Source organism: Orcinus orca, chromosome X (assembly GCF_937001465.1).
Source record: "Orcinus orca chromosome X, mOrcOrc1.1, whole genome shotgun sequence".
NCBI classification, from domain to species: domain Eukaryota; kingdom Metazoa; phylum Chordata; class Mammalia; order Artiodactyla; family Delphinidae; genus Orcinus; species Orcinus orca.
Genome location: NC_064580.1, coordinates 93,722,023 through 93,745,194, shown reverse-complemented (window position 1 = coordinate 93,745,194; position 23,172 = coordinate 93,722,023). Strand labels below are relative to the sequence as shown.

The 23,172-nt window shown below is 37.4% G+C and overlaps 1 protein-coding gene across 7 annotated transcripts in view; it reads left to right on the top strand.

Moving 5' to 3' along the window:
- The window catches only part of RBM41 (RNA binding motif protein 41), a 71,300-nt gene that overhangs the window by 4,147 nt on the left and 43,981 nt on the right, over positions 1-23,172 (top strand). For 4 of the 7 annotated variants that reach the window (XM_049704361.1, XM_049704362.1, XM_049704359.1 and 1 more), the window contains exons 4-5: positions 588-792; positions 2,680-2,751. In XM_049704361.1, coding sequence (XP_049560318.1) covers positions 588-792; positions 2,680-2,751 — 277 coding nt within the window. The remainder of the gene's footprint in view (positions 1-587; positions 793-2,679; positions 2,752-23,172) is intronic. The other 3 variants (XM_004281506.4, XM_049704360.1, XM_033408801.2) reach the window with 1 other exon arrangement.

Below are 23,172 nucleotides of genomic sequence, written 5' to 3'. Positions count from 1 at the left end.
CCTTTGGTTTTTAGGATAGGGACCTTGGTAAAAGAGAAGCTGCTCCTTGACTTTTTTTTTTTTTTTTTTTTTGCAGTACGCGGGCCTCTCACTGTTGTGGCCTCTCCCGTTGCGGAGCACAGGCTCCAGACGTGCAGGCTCAGCGGCCATGGCTCATGGGCCCAGCCGCTCCGTGGCATGTGGGATCTTCCCAGACCGGGGCACAAACCTGTGTCTCCTGCATCGGCAGGCGGACTCTCAATCACTGCGCCACCAGGGAAGCCCCTGCTTCTTGACTTTTTTTCCCCTAAACAAATGGGATTTTATTTTATTTTTTTTTAGTTTTATTTATTTATTTTTGGCTGTGCCACGTGGCTTGTGAGATCTCATTTCCCTGACCAGATGTTGAACCCGTGCCCTCGGCAGTGAAAGTGCAGAGTCCCAACCACTGGAGCGCAGGATATTCCTGCTCCTTGACTTCTTAGCTAACATGTCTGTAAATGACCATTTCTGGACCCTGATCATTTTCTTTCTTGTTTAAGGCATCAGATTGTCACTTTTAGGGTGTGTTCTCTGTGATATATGCCATCTCATTTCTCTTATTTCAGAGGGCGAGACTTAGGGCAACCCCTGAAGCGATACAGAACCGTCTTCAAGATATTGAGGAAAGAATCTCAGAGCGTCAGCGCATCCTTTGCCTGCCACAGAGATTTGCAAAGAGCAAACAGCTGACCCGGCGAGAAATGGAAATAGAAAATTCTTTATTTCAGGGAGCTGATCGTCACTCCTTCCTCAAGGCTCTTTATTACCAAGGTATGTGATCGCCACTGACTTGATATGTTCTTTCACTGACAGGAAGATTTAACATCAGGGCATTAACTATGAAGAGTTAGTGAAGGGAGTAGGGGAAAGATGAACTATTGCTACTCTTGAGGAATGTATAGTCCCTTGAGAAAGACAAATATGTACCTAGTTAGTTGCAGTACAACATGAAAATTGCTATTGTAGAGACGTGAATAAAATGCTGAGGGGACACAGGGATAGAACATCTAAGTCTAACTGGGGGAGTCAGGAGTTGACATTTGTACCAAGTCTTGACTGATCAACAGGCACTTGTCAGGTAAATAGTGGGGAGAGGGCATTACAGATAGTGGGTGAGTAGGAATAGGATTGTGAAAGAACCTGGTGTGTCTAGGGAACAGTGAAAAGTTCAGTGTGGCAGGAATTATAGGACACAGTGAGGACTGACAGGAGATGACGCTGGAAAGGTAGGTGAGGCTAGATTGTGAAGGGTCTTTAGGTAGAACTATAAACTAGCACAAAATATATAGATAAATGGTGTGTGTCTTAACCAGAAAGAATGGGTTTAACAGGTAAGTTTTGCTAGGCACTGTGGAAGGTATGCAGAAGTTTAAGAAATGGTTCCTGACTTTGTGCCAATTGCTGGTTGGAGAGAGAAACATACAACATTTAGTAACGATGCTAGATACAGTTGTTAAGGGCTGTAGGAGTTCAGAGGAGGGAAAGGCCACTGTGCATTGACTGGCATTACTGAACATGGCCTCTCAGAGGAGGTAAAATTTAAATGTTCTTATAATACCACCAAGTCTTCAGGAGAGGGAAAGGCATTTCACTAGCAGCAGTTGTCGCAAGCACTATGGCATGTTTGGAGTTGTCGTGAGAGACAAGGTTAGAAAGGAAGCTAAAATTTTTGAACTTTATTTGGCAGGTAGTATAGACCTATACAGAGTTCGTTATTCAGTTAGTCATTTTGGATATGGTTAAAGGTCTTTGAGCCAGGGGTAACATGATAAAAGCAGTATTTGAAAGTGATTAATCTAGTGGCCAGTAAGTAGGATGCACGAAAGGGAGAACTGGAAGCAGGGAGAACAATTTAGGAGGCATTACAGTCATTTCAGCAGGAAGAGCTGACTAGGATGATGGCAATGGAATTGGAAAGAGAAGTAGGTATGATTATAAGAGACATTACAAAAGAAGAATTGGTAAAACTTGTTGACTGAGAATGAAGGTCAGTGGAGAGAAATGTGTCAAAGATAGCCCAGGTGCTTCAACGCTGTGTAATTTAACAGTCGGCAAAATTAAGGAAGCCTTTATGGGGAAATTTTGAGGAAAGATGATGAGTTTGATTTTAAACATGTTAAATTTGTGAGACTGCAGGATCATCAAATGCAGATATCGAGGAGGCTGTTGGAAATGCAGCAGTGAAGCTCAGGGGAGAGGGCACAACTAGATCCATAGAATTGGGGCTCATCTATGCTTAGACCATAGGTAAAGCCAACAGAATGAATGAATGATTTGTTAGAGACAGAGAGACCGTAGACATGGAAGAGCAGTGGTGAAGGAAGGAAAGAAAGAATGAACAAACAGCCTTTGGTGGAGAGACATTTATAGCATACTGATTAAGAACATGGGCTCTGGAGGCAGACTGCTGGGAACATCCTGGCTCCCCCCGCTTACTAGCTATAAGATGTTGGCAAGTTACCGCTCTATGCTTCATTTTCTTCATGAGAGTATTAATGAGAATATTAATAGTTGCTATGTTTTAGGGTTGTTAGGAGAATTAAGAGAGGTAATACATGTGAATCACTTAAAGCAGTACCTGGTATTTGGGGTGGGTGGGTGGTATATGAATCTGTTCTGTTTCCTATCTTTGAAACTCCTTGCTTTACACCTTCACAGCATACCACAAAAAGACAAGTGCAGACAAGTACATGACCTCAATGAAGAGGAAGATAAAATTAGGCACAAAAGGCAAGTCGAGAGTTTTCTTACAGTGTTAGATTTAGGAATGTAACCTAGGGTCCCAGACTTCTAAGTTGAGTTCTTATTTAATTCCATATTCAGTATATGACAATGTTTATAGGACATGATCCACAGGGAGCATATTATCCTGATACAGAATATTAAAGAGAGGAGTTAGTAGAAGTTGTAATAAAGCTTTTACATTTAGTGTTGTTGATATTTTTCTCTATACCTTTAAGTTATTATACCAGACATAAAATGACCTTAATGAATTTTAGATCCTATTTTGTAACTAATTCTGAATACTTTTATTAATCAATAACGTATAACTATTGATGATGATATAATAGCTAATATTTTACTTTTGAAATGAACTTAAAATAAAATTGCCTGTTTATTTGTGGGGGGCTATGTGTACAATTCTGTGAATTGTAAATCGTGTAAATCACATAGATTCATGTAACCACCACCACAATCAGGATAGAGAACAGCTCTATGGCCCTCAAACTTCCTCATACTATCCATTGATAGTCACTCCCAACTCCACCCATAATCCCTGGCAATCACTGATCTATTCTCCATCACTGTGATTTTGTCTTTTAGAGAACGTCATATGAATGGAATCATACAATATATAATCTTTTGAGAGTGACTTCTTTCACTCAGCATAGTGCCTTTGAGATTCATCCAAGTTGTTGTGTGTATCATTCATTTTGCCGAGTAGCATTCCATTGTATGAATGTTCCAAAGTTTGTCTATCCATTCACCCATTCAAGTGCATTTGGGCTGTTTCCAGGTTGTGGTGATTATGAATAATACTGATATGAATATTCTTGTACAGGCTTTTGTGTGAACATAAAATTTTTATTTCTCTAAGGTAAATATCTAGGAGTGGGATTACTGGGTCATATGGTAAGTGTTTGTTTAACTTTATAAGAAACTGCCAAACCATTTTCCAGAGTGGCTGAACCATTTTGCATTTTCACCAGCAATGTATGAGAGTTCCAGTTGCTCTACATCTTTGTCAGCATTTGGTATTGTTGGTATTTATTTTAGTTATTCTAATAGCTGTGAAGTCTTATCTCATTGTAGTTTTAATTTGCATTTCCTTAATGGCTAATGATGTTGAACATCTTTTCATATGCTTATTTGCCATCCTTATATCCTGTTGCTAAAGTGTCAGTTCAAATCTTTTGCTGTTTTTTAACTGAGTTGTTAATTTTTTCCTGATGACTCTTGAGAGTTGTTTATGTATTCTAAACACAATTCTCTGTTGGATATATGATTTGCAAATATTTTATCCCAGTGTGTAGCTTGCCTTTTCATTCTCTTAACAGTGTCTTTTGCAGAGCAAACTTTCTTTTATTGTGGTAAAATATACCTAACATAAAACTGACCATTTTAACTATTTTTTAAGTGTATTAAGTATATTCACATTGTTCTGCAACAATTGTAACCATCCATCTCCAGAACTTTTTCATCTTCCCAAATGGAAACTTTTTACCCATTAAACACTAACTCCCCATTCTCCCTTTCCCTCATCTCCTGCCAACCCCCATTCTGCTTTCTGTCTCTATGAATTTGAATCCTCTAGGTACCTCATGTAAGTGGAATCATAACAGTGTCTTTTTGTGTCTGGCTTATTTCACTTAGCATAATGTCTTCAAGGTCATCTATGTTGTAGCATGTATCAGAATTTCCTTCCTTTGTAAGGCTAAATACTATTTCATTGTATGTATCTACCACATTTTGTTTATCCATTCATCTGTCAATAGACCCTTGTGTTGCTTCTACCTTTTGGCTATTGTGAATAATGTTGCTGTGAACCTGGATATACAACTATCTGTTCCAGTCCCTACCTTCAATTCTTTTGAATATATACACAGAAGTGAAATTGCTGGATCATATGGTAATTCTATGTTTAATCCTTTGAGGAACCACCATACTGTTTATAGAGGCTATACCATTTTAAATTCATACCAGCAATGTACAAGGGTGTCTTTTGCCCATTTTTTAGATGAGTTGTTTATTTGTCGTTGAGTTGCAGTTCTTTATATATTCTGGATATTACTCCCTTATCAGATATATGATTTGCAAATATTTTCTCCAATTCTGTGGGTTGCCTTCTTAGTCTGTTGATAGTGTCCTTTGATGCACAAAAGTTTTTATTTTTGATGAAGTCCAATTTGTCAATTTTTTTTTTGTTCCCTGTGCTTCTGGTGTTATATCCAATAAATCACTGTCAAATCTAATGTCATAAACCTTTTTTCCTATATTCAGAGAGTTTTATAGTTTTAGCTCTTATGTTTAGGTCTTTGATCCATTTTGAGTTAACTTTGTTTATGATATAAAGGGTCCAAATTCATTTTTGCATGTTTGATATCCAGTTTTTCCAGTACTACTTGTTGAAACGACTGCCTTTCCCCATTGAATGGTCCTAGCATACTCTCTGAAAATCATTTGACTGTAAATGAAAGAGTGTATTTCTGGGCTCTCCATTCTATTCCATTGGTATGTATGTCTGTCTTTATGCCAGTACCACACTGTTTTAACTACTGTAGATTTGTAGTAAGCTTTGAAATCAGGAAGTGTAAGACCTCCAACTTTGCTCTTCTTTTTCAAGATTGTTTTAACTCTTTGGGTCCCTTGAGATTCCATATGAATTTTAGGATGGATTTTTCTTTTTCTTTTTTCTTTTTTTTTTCGGCCATGCCGGGCAGCTTGTGGGATCTTAGTTCCCCAACCAAGGATCCAAGCCAGGCCCACGGCAGTGAAAGCACTAAGTCTTAACCACTGGACCACCAGGGAATTCCTGGATTTTTCTATTTCTGCAAAAAACGTCATTGGTATTTTGATAGGATTGCTTTGAATTTGTAGATCACTTTGGGCAGTACTGACATCTTAACAATATTAAGTCTTCAATCCATGAACATGGAATGTCTTTGCATTTATTTCATTTATTTGTATCTTTAATTTCTTTCAGCAACATATTGTAGTTTTCAGTGTACAAATTTTTTTGCATTAATGCAAGTATTTTAAATTTTGATACAGTCCAGTTTACGCATTTTTTCTTTCATGGATTGTGCTTTTTTTATGTCTAAGAACTCTGTCTAATACCAGATTATGAAAAAGGATTTATTCCTTTACTTTCTCTTTTTTTTAAACCTTATTTTTTATTTTTATTATAAATTTTTGGCTGCATTGGGTCTTCGTTGCTGCACATGGGCTTTCTCTAGTTGCGGCGAGCAGTGGCTATTCTTCGTTGCAGTGCGCGGGCTTCTCATTGTGGTGGCTTCTCTTGTTGCAGAGCACGGGCTCTAGGCATGCAGGCTTCAGTAGTTGCAGCACGTGGTAGTTGTGGCTCATGGGCTCTAGAGCATGGGCTCAGTAGTTGTGGTACACGGGCTTAGTTGCTCTGCAGCATGTGGGATCTTCCCGGACCAGGGCTTGAACCCGTGTCCCCTGCATTGGCAGGCAGATTCTTAACCACGGCGCCACCAGGGAAGCCCTATTCCTTTATTTTCTTCTAACAGTTTTATGGTTGTATATTTTACATTTAGATCTATGATCCACTTTGACTTACTTTTTACATAAGGTGTGAGGTTTATGTTAAAGTTCACTTTTTTGCTTATGAACGTCCAATTATTCCAGTACCAATTGTTGAAAAGAATATTCTTTCTTCATTTACTTGCCTTTACATTTTTGTCAGAAGTCAGTTGACCATATATTTGTGTTAATAATTAACATCATAGTTAATGGTGAAAGACTGAAATCTTCCTTCCAATACCAGGAATAAGACAAAGATGTCTACTCTCACCACTTCTATTTACAGTGGAATGAAATTAGAAATCAATAATAGAAGGACGTTTAGGAAATTTACAAATATGTGGAAATTAGACAACACTCTACTGAATAACCAAGGGATCAAAAAGAAGTTAAAAGGGACATTAGAAAATACTTTGAGATGAATGAAAAAAAAATAACAAAACTTAAGGAATGCAGTAGAAGCAGTACTTAAGGGGCTACCTAAAGCTGTAAATGCCCATATTAATAAAGGAGAAAAGTCTCAAATTTATAATCAAAACTTCCACCTTAAGAAACTACAAATCTTTGTCCAAACCCACAGAATATACAATACCAAGAGTAAATGGTAATGTAAACTATAGACTTGGGGTGATTATGATGTGTCAGTGTAGGTTCATCATTTATAACAAATGTCCCACTCAGGTGAGAGATACTGATAATGAGGGAGGCTGAGCATGTGTGGGGGCAGGGGAGCATGTGGGAAATCCCTGTAACTTCCCCTCAATTTTGCTGTGAACCTACAGCTTCTCTAAAAAAATAAAGTTTAATGAAAACAAAACTACAAAAAGAAGAGCAAACTAAACCCACATCAAGCTTAAGGAAGGAAATAATAAAGATTAGAGCAAAAATAAATGAAAAAAAGAATTAAAAAATAGAGAAAATCAAGAAAACCAAAAGTTGGTTCTGTGGAAAGATCAACAGAATTCACAGTCCTTTAGCTAGACTTACCAAGGAAAAAAGGGAGACTCAAATTTCTTGTACCCTGTTCTACTTTGATTCTTTTTTGCATGGAATATCTTTTTCCATCCTTTTACTTTCAACCTTTTTTTTTTTAAACAAAACAAACCAAAAAAAAGTGTGTCTCCTGTAGACAGCAAATAGTTAGATCATGTTTTCTTTTTTAAATCATTTTTTAATCCATTCTTCCAATTATGTAGAGTGTTAATTTATATTTAATGCATTTAAGTGGAGTCTGTTGTTAAGGTAGGATTTACATCTGCCATTTTGCGATTTATTTTCCGTATGTCTTGTATCTTTTGTTCCTCTCTTATTCAGTTTATTCCTTCATGTTAAATAAGTTTTTACAGTATGTCATTTTAATTAACTTGTTGCTTCTGTTACTTTCTGTTACTCTTTTAGTAATTGCCCTGGGAATTATAATTAACACCTTAGCTTAAACAAATTTGTATTAAAGTGCCAACTTAATTTCAATAATATTAAAAAACTTTGTTCCTTTTTAGCTCTGTTCTCTCCTTCTTCCTTTGTATTATTATTGTCATACAAATGACATCTTTCTAGATTTTAAGCCCACCAACAGAGTTTTATAGTTATTGCTTTACACAGTTATCTTTTAAGTCAGATGGAACAAGAGTTACAAGGACAAAAATGTTTATAGTGTCTTTAATGTTTACCTATGTAGTCAAATTTACTAGTGTCTTTGTGTGAATTTGAGTTACTGTTTAGTGTCCATTTATTTCCGTCTGAAGGACTCCCTATAGTTTTTCTCATAGGGCAGATCTTCTACTGGTGAACTCTGTCAGTTTATGTTTATCTTGGGATGTTTTAATTTCTCCTTTAGTTTTAAACTATAGTTTTTTGCTGGACATTGAATTTTTGGTTGGCAGTCTTTTTCTTTTAGCAGATAAAATATGTCATCTCACTGCCTTTTGGCCCCTTGTAATTTCTATTGAGAAGTCAACTAATAATCTCAGGACCCCTTGTCCATGGTGAACCTCTTTTTTCTCACTGCTTTCAAGATCCGTTTTTCATCTTTTGCTTTTGACAGTTTGACTACTTGTCTTAGTGTCTCTTTGGACATACTCCACGTAGGTATCTTCGTGTTTATCCTACTTGGAGTCTGTTGAGGTTCTATGATGTATGGATTAACGTTTTTCATCAATTTGGGGAAGCTTTCAGCCATTAACTCTTCAAATATTCTTTTTACCCCTTCTTCTTCTTCTGAGATTCCATTATGCATGTGTTGGTATGCTTGCTGGTCTCCCATACGTCCCCAAGGCTCTATTATTTTTTCTTCATTCTTTTTTCTTTCTGCTCCTCAAATTTAGTAATCTTCGTCAGATGAGGTAGTTGACATGTCTTCAGGTTTGATGATTCTTTCTTCTGTCAACTCAGATCTCCTGTTGAGCTCCTTAAGTGTATTTTCCATTTCAGTTATAGTACCGTTCAACTTGAAAATTTCTATTTGATTCTTTATTATAACTTCTATCTTTATTTTTATTCTCTGTTTGGTAAGATATTCTGAAATATTCTTTTATTTCTTTATAAAATGATTTCCTATAACTGTTTGAATAACTTATGATAACTGATTTAAAGATTTTTCCTGAGAAGCCCAATGTGCTTCCTCAGGGGAGTTTCTATCAGCTCTTTCTTTTTTCCTGTGTATGGACCATACTTTCTTGGTTTTGGGGGGTTTCGTTTTGTTTTTCTCAGTGTCTGTCTTAGTCATCTCAGGCTGCTATAACAAAGTACCATAAACTGGGTGACTTATAAACAACAGATATTTATTTCTCACAGTTCTAGAGGCTGGAAATCTAAGATCAGGGTTCCAGCATGAACAGGTTCCGATGAGAGCCCTCTTCTGGGTTGCAGACTGCTGAATTCTTGTTGGATCCTCACATGGTAGAGAGCAGAGAGAGGAACCAAGCTCTGATGACTCTTATAAAGGCACTAATCCCATTCCTGAGGGTTTCACTCTCAGGACCTCATCTAATCCTAATTACTACTCAGACATCCCCATCTCCTTTTATCATCACACTGAGGTGTAGGGATTCAAGATATGAATTTTGGGGGGACACAAATATTCAGTCCATTACGGTCTTATAATTTTTTTTGTTGAAAATTAGACATTTAAAATGATATTATGTGACAACTCTGAAAATCAGTCAACCCCTCCCCACCCAGTGTTTGTTGTTGTTGCTATTTGTTTGTTTAGTGATGTTCCTGGACCAATTCTGTCAATTTTGAATTCTTTGTCATGTAAAGCCACTGAAGTCTCTGTCCAGTTAGCATAGTGGCCCACTAATGATTGGAGAGTTTTTCTTAAATGTCTTGAATCAAGAACTCTACCAGCCTTTACCAAGGCGCTGTGTGTGTCTGTGTCTGTGTGTGTGTGTCTGTGTGTGTGTGTGTCTGTGTGTATTGGGTCACTCCTTCAGTGCTCAGGCGGCCAGTTTGCAACTCGGTCTTCAACTTCACTTCCTGCTTATGCAGAGCCTCAAGATCAGTCATAAGTGAGAGATTAGTGACTTCTCAGGCCCTCACTTTCCTTGGCATATGCATAGCCCTGCACGTGTACCTTACGTTCTAGAGTCCCAGGAATATGTCTGAACATTTCAAAGCCCCCTATGGATATCTCATTCCCTATTTTTCTTCCTTTTTTTTTAAATTGTGGTAAGAATACAACATGAGATCTACCCTCTTAACAAACTTTTAAGTGTACAATACAGTATTGTTAACTATAGGCATAATGTTGTACAGCAGATCTTTGGAACTTAAGTCATCTCATATTATTGAAACTTTATAACCATTGAATAGTAACTCCCCATTTTCCCCTTTCCCCTGGCAACAACCATTATACTCTTGGCTTTGATATATGTGATTTCAATTCTTTTGGATAAATACTCAAAAGTGGGATTGCTTTATCATATGGTATTTCTATTTTTAATCTTTTGTGGAACCTTCATACTGTTTTCCATAGGAGTCATACTATTTTACATTCCCACCCAAAGTGTACAAAGATTCCATTTTTCCAGATCCTCACCAACGCTTGTTATCTCTTATCTTTTTGATAATAGCCATCCTTACAGGTGTGAGATGATATCTCATTGTGGTTTTGATTTGCATTTCCCTGATGATTAGTGATGTTGAGCACCTTTTCATATACCTATCGGCCATTCATATATCTTCTGTGAAGAAGTGTCTATTCAAATACTTTGCCCATTTTTTAATCAGGTTTTATTTTTATGCCATTGAGTTGTAGGTGTTTCCTATATGTTTTGGATATTAACCTCTTATCAGATATGTGGTTTGCAAATACAGTTGACGCTTGAATAACACAGGGCTTAGGGGCACTGACCCTTCGAGCAGTCAAAAATCCATGTATAACTTTATATTCAGCCCTCCATATCCATGGTTCCACATCTACAGATTCATCCAACCACAGGTCTTGTAGTACTATAGTATGTATTTAGTGAAAAAAAAAATCTGCATTAAGTGAACCTGTGCAGTTCAAACTGGTGTTGTTAAAGAGTCAACTGTATTTTCTCCCATTCTATAAGTTGCCTTTTTACTCTGTTAATTTTTTCTTTTGCTATGCTAAAGCTTTTTAGTTTGACGTAGTCCCATTTCTCTATTTTTGCTTTCGTTACGTATGTTTTGGAGGTTATATCCAATAAATCATTGCCAATACCAATGTCAAGAGGCTTTTCCCCTGTGTTTTCATCTAGGAGTTTTAGAGTTTCAGGTCTTATTTTTAAGTCTTTAATCCATTTTGTTTTGTTTTGTTTTGTTTTGTTTTGTTTTTGTGGTACGCGGGCCTCTCACTGTTGTGGCCTCTCCTGTTGCGGAGCACAGGCTCCGGACGCGCAGGCTCAGCGGCCATGGCTCACGGGCCCAGCCACTCCGCGGCATGTGGGATCTTCCCGGACCAGGGCACGAACCCGTGTCCCCTGCATCATCAGGCGGACTCTTAACCACTGCACCACCGGGGAAGCCCAATCCATTTTGAATTGAGTTTTGTGAATGGCATAAGATAAGGGTCCAGTTTCACTTTTTTGCACAAGGATATCCACTTTTCACCATTTGTTGAAGGGACTATCCTTTCCCCATTGTGTATTCCTGGCACCCTTGTCAAAGATCAATTGACCATACATGTGTAGTTTATTTCTGGGCTGTCTATTCTTTTCTACTGGTTCATACATCTGTCTTTAAGCCACTACCATACTGTTTTAGTTGCCATAGCTTTGTAGTATATTTTGAAAGCAGGAAGTGTGATTTCCCTACGTTTCGTATTCCTTATGTTTCCTTTTAAGTTTTTTTTTTTGTCAGCCTCTTGTTAGCTCCAACTGATAATGCCATCTCAAGCAGCTGCAGTGTTAAACAAGCCCCACTGATTGGTTTTGACATGATCTAGGGATGGGCTGTTCCACAGAGTGAGATATGAACCAAGTCAAAGACAAACCCTCGGAGTGTAGCTTTTCATTGAGGTGCTAGGAAAGTCAAACAGTGACAGTTCTCTGAGGATGGTGCTTTTGGGGAGCACCAGAACTGCTCTGCTTCCTCTAGTGTCAGTTAGGCTGCTGTTTTTCACAACTATCATAGTGGCTACTGAAAAACTGGAGAGAGGGAAATGGGATTATGGAAGTTAAAGTTCCACAAATCTTACTATTCTGACTGCTACTCAGCTGTTTTTCTTGAATAACTGTTCCTCATATTGTTGCAAGCCTTTACTTAATTTCCAGACTTATCAAAAGTTTGATTTTGACAACTTTTGCTGGTGTTCTTTTTGCTTTTATGGAGCAGCAGATTTTCAGAGGTCCTTACTCCAACATTCCAGAATTGCTTTCTCTCCATTTTACTTTTATCCTATCTATATTGTTATATTTGAAAGTGAGTTTCATATTTTGAAAAAAGCGAGTTTCTTAAAGAATGTAGGTGGGTCCTTTTTTTTCACTTCTTTATTGAGATGTATTTTACATACCATAAAACTCATTTTAAATGTACAATTCAGTGGTTTGTAGTAAATTTAACAGAGTTGTTCAACCATTACCACAGTCTAATTTTAGAACATTTTCATCACCCCAGAGATTGTTCTCAGTCACTGTTTCTACTTCCAGCCCAGGCAGCCACTGGTCTACTGTCTGTCCCTATGGATTTGCCTATTCTGGACATTGCATATAAATGGAATCGTATAATATATGGCCTTCTTTAACTTAACACAATGTTTTAATTATGTCTAGAACTAGTACTTTTCCCAGTACTGAGGGATTTCCCAGTACAAATGGACTTTGTGTGTAAGCTGAAGACACCTTCAACAGTCAGCTAAGCAGTTGATAACTCCATTGTAGCCTTTACTCCCTGCTTGCGCAGAAACTCAATATTAGTCAGTGGTGAGAGCTTACAGATTTTTCAGGTCTTTCCTGAGCACACACAAAGCTCTGGCCATGTGGACAGTCCTGTGCACATGCATGGCCTTCTAGATTCCTAGAAATATGTCGGAGCTTTTCAGAGCCCCCTAAGGACATTTTATTCCCTAGGATTTCCTTCTAAGCTTTTTGGTTAACCTATTGTTTGTCTCAGCTACACCACCTCAGCTAGCCAGAAAATTCAACAACTGCCTCTGATTGTTTTTGACAGAAGGTCTCGGGAAAAAGGCTGTTAGCACTGGATGAATTTTGAGCTGAGTCAGATAAAGAGAATGTTGCTTGTGTGATCTTCCAGGGAACCACTAGACAGATCAAGTAATGACAGTTCTCTGGGAATGGGGCTTTAAAGGAACTCCAACTCTGTTCTTTCTTCTTCAGCGGTTGCCAGGCTGCCGGTTTCACTGTGATTTGGGGTTGTTGGTCTTCAAGGTTACTACCGACATGAGAGAAAGGGATGAGAAAAAGGCAAGTTAAAATGCCACAAAACTTATTATTCTTACTGATATCCAGCTATGTTTTTTCAATAAATGTTTCCAAGATTGGTTGGTTTTCAGAGTTCTGAAAAAGTTGATTCTGACATTTCTGCCAGTGTTCTCATTGCTTTTATGGCAAGAGAAATTTAAGAGGTTCTTTTTTTTTTTTTTTTTTTTTTTGGCTGTGCTGGGTCTTTGTTGCTGCGTGCGGGCTTTCTCTAGTTGCAGCAAGGGGGGCTACTCTTCGTTGCAGTGTGCGGGCTTCTTCTTTTGGTGACTTCTGTTATTGTGGAGCATGGGCTCTAGGTGTGTGGGCTTCAGTAGTTGTGACACGTGGGCTCAGTAGTTGTGGCTCGTGGGCTTTAGAGCACAGGCTCAGCAGTTGTGGCACACGGGCTTAGTTGCTCTGCGGCATGTGGGATCTTCCCGGACCAGGGCTTGAACCCGTGTCCCCTGCATTGGCAGGCGGATTCTTAACCACTGTGCCACCAGGGAAACCCCAAGAGGTTCTTAACTCTGTCATTTTCACTGACGTCCCCTTTTTTAACAGCATTTTCTGAAGCTTGAGAGTTTGTGATTTTGGTGAAGTCTAATTTTTTTTATGACTTCTGCTTTTGGTCTTGTAACTAAGATTTCTTTCTAACCCAAGATCACAAAGATTTTCCTCATATGTGTTCTTCTAGAAGATTTATAGTTTTAGCTCCTCATACATTTAGGTCTATGAACCATTTTGAATTAATTTCTGAATTACACATATGGTGTAAGGTTAGGGTTACATTCATCTCTTTGCACATGGATATCCAATAGTCCTGCCACTTTTCATTGAAAAGATGATCCTTTCCCAATTAAACTGTCTTGGTACTTTTTTAGAAAATCAATTAACCATAAATGTATGTGTTTTTAAACGTTTTCTCTTTATTCTTCTACTTGTTTTTTACCCTGTTTACTTTTCAGCAATTTGATTATGCTGTGTCTGGGCATGAGTTCTTTGTTATTTCAAATTCTAAGTTTCTTACCTATTCCAACTGCTGCTTTGTAGTTTTCATTGTCTTCATGTACTCCATGCAGTCTCTCTAGGTTTTATAGCTGTATTCAGTGGGAGAGGCAAAAGTGTACTTACTTAATCTTACCTGGAAACAATTCCTAATAGAGGGCTTATTTGTGCTACTCCTTATGCTAAGCATTTTGCACATTAACTCATTTCAGCCTTAGCCCTATAAGGTAGTGGCTGTATTACAATTAATGAAATTGAGCTTCTGAGGGGATAAGTGACTTTCTCAAGGTCAGTTGTTAAATAACCATGCTAGGACTTAAATCTAGGTCTGTTCTTACATAAAAGTCTGTGCTCTTGATCATGGCATTTATATATGTGGTTTGAAAAGATTTTTTGCCTTTTTAAGTGTGATTTTACTATATCTTGAGATAACTCTGTGTGTGTGTGTGTGTGTGTGTGTGTGTGTGTGTGTAATACATATCCCATTTTCTAAACTTAAATCAGTGGGAAAACAACATATATTATCTCTGGAAATATACTTCCTCTGAAATCTTAAACTCCAGTATACTACTCTTAACCACAACCTTTCTCTTATCCTTCTGACTCTCACAACTCTCTTACACTCATTTTACCATTTCTTCAACCCTGTTGAAATCTCCAGTTCCTTGACCTTTTAATTTTTTCCCAATCTGTCATCCCCTTCCTGTCTCCTCTTCCTTCCACATCTCACTTAGACTCCATCATCCATTATTTACCCAAGTTCTTGCCACTGAATCATTCTCCTTGCTTCCTTGTCTGCGTATCATACCCACCCAGCAAATCCTCTACCCAGAATCAATCCAACTAATTGCCTTCTTTATTTATTTATTTATTCATGGCTTTTGAGCACTACTAGAGAAAAATAGTATAACTTTGTTGATTAGTGCCTCTACAAATTCCTCATTGCTGGTATTGTCTAGAACCTTCTTCTTTCTTCAGCAATCTACCTCCTAGTCCCTGGTCAGCTATTTCATTCCTTATAAATGCTATTTTAGATCTTCATTACTCTTTCCTATTCTACTGTTTCATTATTTTTAGCAGATAGTCTTCTTTCCTATTTCAAAGAAAACAATGCCATCAGTAAGAACCTTCATCCCCTTTCTGCCTGACTTTCTGATAACTTCCATATCTTAGCTATCATTTTCTTCAGTCTCAACTCAGTGCTAGGGACATCCTTTCTGCCTAAGGTTAATCTTTATTCCTTTGTGCTGGATCCTACCCCTCTTATCTCCCCAGGGACCTTAGTCAGTTATCCCCAGTATTACTTCTTTCCTTTCAAGATTTTAACATGATTTGTACCATTTGCCAGTGTCCATGGTGTATGTACTCCTACCATGAACTATCTTTAAAAAATGATAAAAACAAAAAATGCCCTTCAGTTGTTTTGCTACTTGAGCAAACAGTACGTTTAGATTCTCTGCCTTCACTATATACCATAACGAGTAGCAATTGGTTTAAAAATGAAGTATAAAAATTGAAGCCCTAAAAAAGATAGGATTAAACTACATATGTTAATATTTTTGATATCCAAATGGGAAAATATTTTTCCAATATTTAATGAAAAATTTTAAACACAGAAAATTTGAAAGAATTTTATCACAAACACCCAGTGATAACTGACTAGATTATAACATTAATATTTTACTTATTTATCACATCTGTCTATCCCTTTATCCATCTATCAAACCATCTTACTTTATTGATGTATTTTGAATAGATTGCCAGTGTAAATATATGTCCCCCTAAATATGTCAGTATACATATTGTTGACTAGAATTACATATTTACATTTTTTTCTTTTGATATAAAATTTCCATGCAATGAAATGCACACATCTTAAGTATTCATTTGCTGACTTTTAACCAATGTATACATCTTTGTAGTGATGTGTTGGTAAATGTTTAACAGCCAGCTCTCCAGAAAAAGAGACTCTTATATGTATCATTTGCCAGTTTTCGTGATGTACACATTCCCACCATGGCCAGTTTCAAGCTACCAATGTGTTATCACTGAACATGGAGTCAGGAAGTGATGCACACAATCATTGGGCCATGTTCAACACACCACTGCATTTGTGTAACCTAACCCTTATTAACACATAGAAGATTACCCTCACCCCAGAAAGTTCTACCATACTTCTCAGTAATTCCCATCCCACTCTCCTAGAGGCAACTAGTGTTTTGATTTTTTTATGCTATAGATTAGTTTTGCCTGTTCTAGAACTTCAGATAACCAAAACCATACACTATATATTCTTTGTGTAAGGCTTCTTTAACTCAGCATAATATTTTTGAGATTCATTGATATTGTGTGTATCAATAATTTTTCCTTCTCTATATAAAATAAAATTTCTTGGAAGACTTTTCTAAAATCACTGTATTATTTTTCTAGTGCTGCCATAACAAATAACTACAAATCTAGTGGCTTAGAACAACAGAAATTGATCCTTTCACGGTAGCTAGAAGTCTGAAATCAAGTTGTTGGCAAGGCCATGTTCTTTCCGAAGGTTCTAGAGGAGGATAGTTCCTTGTCTCTTCTAGCTTCTGGTGATTGCCAGCATTCCTTGGTGTTGCAGATGCATCATTCCAGTTCTTGCCTCTGTCATTGCATGACAGTCTCCTTGTGTGTCTATGTTTCTATGTCTTCACATAGCCTTCTTATTAAGGACACTAGTCTTTGAATTTAGGATCCATCCTAATGCAGTATGACCTCATCTTAACTAATTACGTCTGCCAACCCCCTATTTCCAAATAAAGTCACATATTCAGGTGCTGGATGGACATGAATTTTGAGCGTACACTATTCAACCCAGTATAGTCAGCCCTGTGGCCTCCACAAATTCATATCTGTCTCACGTGCAAAATACATTCACCTCATCACAACATCCCCCAAAGTCTTAACCTATTTCAGCATCAAGTCTAAGTCCCAAATCTCATCTAAATATCAACTCAAAAAGTCCAAAATCTCATTATCTAAATCATCTAAATGAGGTGTAAGTGAGACTCTTGAGTATGTTCCATCCTACAGCAAAATTCCTTTCTGTCCAGAGACCTATGAAACTAGACAAGTTGTCTGCTTCCAAAATACAATGATGAGACAAGCATAGGGTAGGCATTCCCATTCTGAAAGGGCAAAAAGGAAGGAATAAAGGGGTTACTGTTCTAAAGCGAGTTAGCAGCCCAGCAGGGCAAATTCCATTAGATTTCAAGACCTAAGAGTAATGCTCTGGCTTCAACGCTCTGTCTTCTGACGCCAGGGATAGCCTTGCTCTCTGGGTCCTCTGGGACAGCCCTACCATCTTAGCCTATCAGGGCAGCTGCAGCCCCACCCTCTCTGGCTTTTGCACTTGTGACTTCATTTTACCTTCCTTCATTTTACTCTGTCTCTGTCACTTTTACATCAGGCTGGCACTGTTTCTGCTGGTATAAAATCCTTAAAAACCTTGTCAGTCTCTTGTGTATGTCAAGAGATCCACACGGTTAGATATGAGGGTTCTTCACAGATCCTTTCTGGATAACCCCTTGTCTATTCCTGGCTTCTGAGGTGGTTGATTTGATCCATGCGTCACACACCTAATCTCTTCAGTGAAAGTTTGTCCAGCCACACCATTGGCCCTTTTTCCAGAGCATGCTGTCTAGGTAGGCTGAGAATTCTCCAGATCATCAAGTGCTGATTCCTTTTTAAGCAGATATTTACTCAATTTAACTCTCTCCTCTCTCATTTTATTATAAGCATCAGTGAGAAACCCGGCTACATCTTTGACACTTTGCTTGGAAATCTCCTCAGCTAAATATCCAAGTTCATCATTTATAAGTTACACTTTCGACCCAACAGCAGAACTCAATTCAGCCAAGTTTCTGCCACTTTATGATAAAGATTGCCTTTCTTACAGTGTCTAATAACATGTTCATCATTTCCTTCTAAGGCCTCACCAGAAGCACTTTTAATGTTCATATCTCTACCAGCATTTTGTTCATGATGATATATGTATTCTCTGAGATGATAGAAGCTTTCTCTACTGTCCTCTTTACTTCCTTCTGAGCAGTCACCAGAACTACTATTAACATTCATATTTCTGGGAGGGGGAAAGGTAAGCTGGGACGAAGTAAGAGAGTGGCATGGACATATATACACTACCAAATGTAAAATAGATAGCTAATGGGAAGCAGTCACATACCACAGGGAGATCAGCTCGGTGCTTTGTGACCACCTAGAGGGGTGGGATAGGGAGGGTGGGAGGGAGACGCAAGAGGGAGGAGATATGAGGATAAATGTATACATATAGCTGATTCACTTTGTTATACAGCAGAAACTAACACACCACTGTAAAGCAATTATACTCCAATAAAGATGTTAAAAAAAATCTCAAGAAAAAAAATTCATATTTCTACGAATGGTCTCTTCAAGGTAACTAGTCTTTTGCTATCAAGCACCTCAAATTCTTCTAGCCTCTATCCATTACCCAATTCCAAAACCACTTCTACAGTTTTAGGTGTTAGTTTCCCAGGGCTGCTGTAACAAAAAACCACAAACTGGATGGCTTAAAGCAACAGAAATTTATTCTTTCACAGTTCTGGAGGCTAGTTCAAATCAAGGTGTTGGCAAGGCTGTGAGGATGAATCTGTTCCATGCCTCTCTCCTAGCTTCTAGTGGTTGCTGGCAGTCCTTGGCTTATAGATGTTTCACTCCAGTCTCTGCTCCTATCATCATATGATATTCTCCCTGTGTGTCTGTGTCTCTGAGTCTTCACATGGTCTTCTTAAAAGGACACCAGTCATTGGATTTAGGGCCCACTCTAATCCAGTATGACCTCGTCTTACCTAATTATATATGCAAATACTCTATTTCTAAATAAAATTACATTCTGACGTCCTGGGTGGACATAAATTTGGAAGGGATAATGAAAAGGATCATGACAAAGAGTACTTAAAACATATGTTCAGTCAGATCAATAAATAAAACCTTGCTAATACTCCAAGAGTCGCCATATGCCCTTCAGAAATCACAATCCCTGTTAATTTTACTTACCCCTATGCTATAATCACACAACGCATTGTTACTATTATTATTTTGAACACTTATTGTTTAGATCAACTAAGAAAATGAAAAATAATATTTGATTTTACCTTATATTATTGCTTATTTAATACTCTTCCTTTCTTTATGTAGATCTAAGTTTTGCCCCTATATTATATTCCTTCTCCCCAAAGAACTTCTTTTAACATTTCTTGCAGAGTAAGTTGTTTTTGTTTGTCTGAGAAAATCTTTATTTCTCCTACGCTTTTGAGGGATAATTTTTGCTGGATATTGACTTCTACACACCACTATGTATAACAACAAGGATTTACTATATAGCACAGGGAGCTATATTCAATATCTTGTAATAACCAATAATGAAAAAGAATCTGAAGCTATATACCTGAAACTAACACAATATTGTAAATCAACTATAAATAAAAAAATTGTAACTATGAAAAAAAAATGATATCACAACCCCCTGCCCATCAGATATAACCAGTGTCCAGACTTGTGATAGTAATTTCTATGTATTTCTTTGTATTTTTACCACCCATACGTACAGCACTAAACCGTGTTCAGTTTTACCAGTTTTTAAGCACTATACCAATGAATTTTACAATATGTATTCTATTGGGTCTTTCTTTCTACTTAACATTATATTTTTGAGATTTATTCATATTGAAATGTGTAGCCATAGTTCATTCCTCTTCATTGCAGTATAGTATTCCTTTATCTGAACATACCAACCTCTATCCATTCTACTGTGGTTGGACACGTGAGTTGTTTCCATTTGTGTGGGTATAAGTATCAGTGCTGCTACTGTGATCATTCTTGTACATGTATCCTGGGACACATGTGCAAGAGTTTCTCAGGGTCTAGGAGTGGAATTGAGGGGTGAAGAGTTCACACATCTTCAGCTTTAATAGATGTAAACTCTCTTTACATCTATTAAAGGGATTGTCCCAAGTTAAAATTCCACCAACCATGTGTGAAGGTTCAGGTTGCTCCATATCCTTGTCCATGCTGCGTATTGTCAGACTCTAATCTGATGGGTATTTGCTTATATTTCATTGTATTCTTTCTTCCCTTTCTTAATAATTAGCATTCATTTATATTGCTTTTTATTTTCTTAGTCTTTAGTAAAGTGTTATTTTCCATGCCTTCTATTTTTAAAATTTCAAACATGGAGAAAAATTGAAAGAATAGTACATCCATACCCCTCACCGACATTCAACAACTGTTGACATTTTGCAACATTTGCTTTACATCTCTTTTCATCTACATGAGAATGGTGTGTGTGTGTGTGTTTGTGTGTGTGCGTGGTTTATCACTAAACTGTTTGAAAGTAAGAGACATTAAGAAGTTTTACTCCTAAATACTTGATTATGTATCTCCTAAGAATACAAAATGTCTCCTATATTATCACAGTATTATGATCTTAAGATATTTAATATTATCACACTAATATTATCTAACATAGAGTTTGTAATTAGATTTCTCAATTTTAAATCCAGGATGCAATCAGGCATCACACATTGCATTTACTTTGCTTTAGAATAGTTCTGTTGACTCTGCATGTGTGTGTGTGTGCATGCGTGTGTGCGTGCACCTGCACATATCTGTGTGTCTGATTTTCAGAACATTGATATTTTTCAGGAGTCCAGGTCTATGTTGTTTGTTTCATTGTGATTTTAATTTCATTTTCTTGATGAGGTTGGAAACCTTCTCAGACATTTATTGACCATTTGGATAGCCTCCTTTGTGAAATGGCCGTTCAATTCTTTTGCCCTTTTAGCAAATGTAGAAATGTCTGTTTCCTGCATGAATGTCTTTCCATCTGTTTTTATCTGTGTCCAGATGCAGTCTTGTTTCAGAGGTCACTCTAGGTATGCATCAAAGCAGTAGTTCAGCCCCAAAGCCCTATGGTAGATATGGCAGATATCAATGATAACTACTTACCTTCAGTACTGCTACAGAGAAGAGGGAGGTAGAAAAGTGTTGTGATTATATGTCATGAATAGTCTTATCTCCAAACTTCATCTCTAATCTTACATGCATTTCTTATAAATTTAAAAAAGTTCTTTATCATTGTGGATACTTGCTCTTTGTTGGTTATATGTGTTGAAATTGTCTATTCCCATTCTTTGGCTTATCATTTCACTGCCTTTATGGTTTCTTTTCATGAATAAAAGTTCTTCTTTTTTTTTTTTTTTTTCTCCCGGTACGCGGGCCTCTCACTGTTGTGGCCTCTCCCGTTGCGGAGCACAGGCTCTGGACGCGCAGGCTCTGCGGCCGTGGCTCACAGGCCCAGCCGCTCCGCGGCATGTGGGATCTTCCCAGACCAGGGCACAAACCCGTGTCCCCTGCATCGGCAGGCGGACTCTCAACCACTGCGCCACCAGGGAAGCCCAAAAGTTCTTCATTTTTATGTAATAAAGTTTATTAATTTTTCCTTTCTCCTTAGTGCATTTTGTACTTTGATTAATAAATCCTCCCCTACATGAACTCAGGAAAATATTGTCCTTTATTCTAAAAGCTTTATGATTTTTTTCCTTTTACATTTAAGTCATTAAATTGATGATTTATGTGTATAATATGAAGTAAGGATTCCAGTTTCTTTTTTTTCATATAGATAACCATCTATCCCAATACCATACATTGAAAATGTTGTCCACGCACTGTTATTGTATGTCTAGCTCTGTCGTATATCAGGTATTCATATATGCATGGATGTTCTTCTGGGTACTTTCGTGCCTTTGATCTTTTTAGCTATTACAAAATCAATATCACTACAATATCAGTATTAATGTCTTGATACCTGGTACAGCAGAAGAACAATTCCTTCCACCTTGTTCTTCAAAAGAGTTTTATCTACTTTTGGCACTTTGCTTTTCCAAATTTTAGAATCAGCTTGTCAAGTTCTACGTATACATGCGCGCGCACACACACACACACACACACACACACAAAAATATACTCTCTCTCTCATATGATATATATATATATATATATATATATATCATATTTTTTTTTGCTGTACACGGGCCTCTCACTGTTGTGGCCTCTCCCGTTGCGGAGCATAGGCTCTGGATGCGCAGGCTCAGCGGCCATGGCTCACGGGCCCAGCCGCTCCACGGCACGTGGGATCTTTCCGGACCGGGGCATGAACACGTGTCCCCTGCATTGGCAGGCGGACTCTCAACCACTGCGCCACCAGGGAAGCCCTCTCATGTGATTTTGATTGAGATTCCATCAAGAAAATCAGTTAAGGACAATTGACTTGTTTATAGTATGAGTCTTCAAATCTTGGAATGTAAATATGGTATATATTTTCATTCATTTAATTGTTCTTTAATGTATATTTTCTGTTTTTTATTCTAACATTTTGTGAAACTGAATAGGTTTTTTTCTTAATTTTTAAACAGCTTTATTAGGTATATAATTTACATATAATGAAATTCACCTATTGTGTTCAATTAGGTGCATTTTACTAAATTTATTGAATTATCAATCATTACTACATCCAATTTTAGGACTTTTCCATGACTGCAAATTCCCTTGAACCCATTTGTGGTAAATTACTCCCATGTCTACCCTAAACCTTTGTCTCTACAAATTTGTCATTTCTAGATATTTCATATAAATAGAATCTTATAATATATGATCTTTGAAATTTTGCTTCTTTCAGGTAGCATGATGTTTTTGAAGTTTGCTCATGTTGTAGCATGTATCAGCAATTCATTCCTTTTTGTTGCTAAATAGTTTTCCGTTGTATAGATATACCACATTTTGTTTATCCCTTTACCACTTGATGACACTGGGTTGTTTCCACTTTGGGGCTATTATGAACAATGCTGTAAACATTCATGTCCAGGTTTTTGTGTGGATATGTTTTCATTTCTCTTGAGTGAATAGAATTTCTGGGTCATACAGTAAC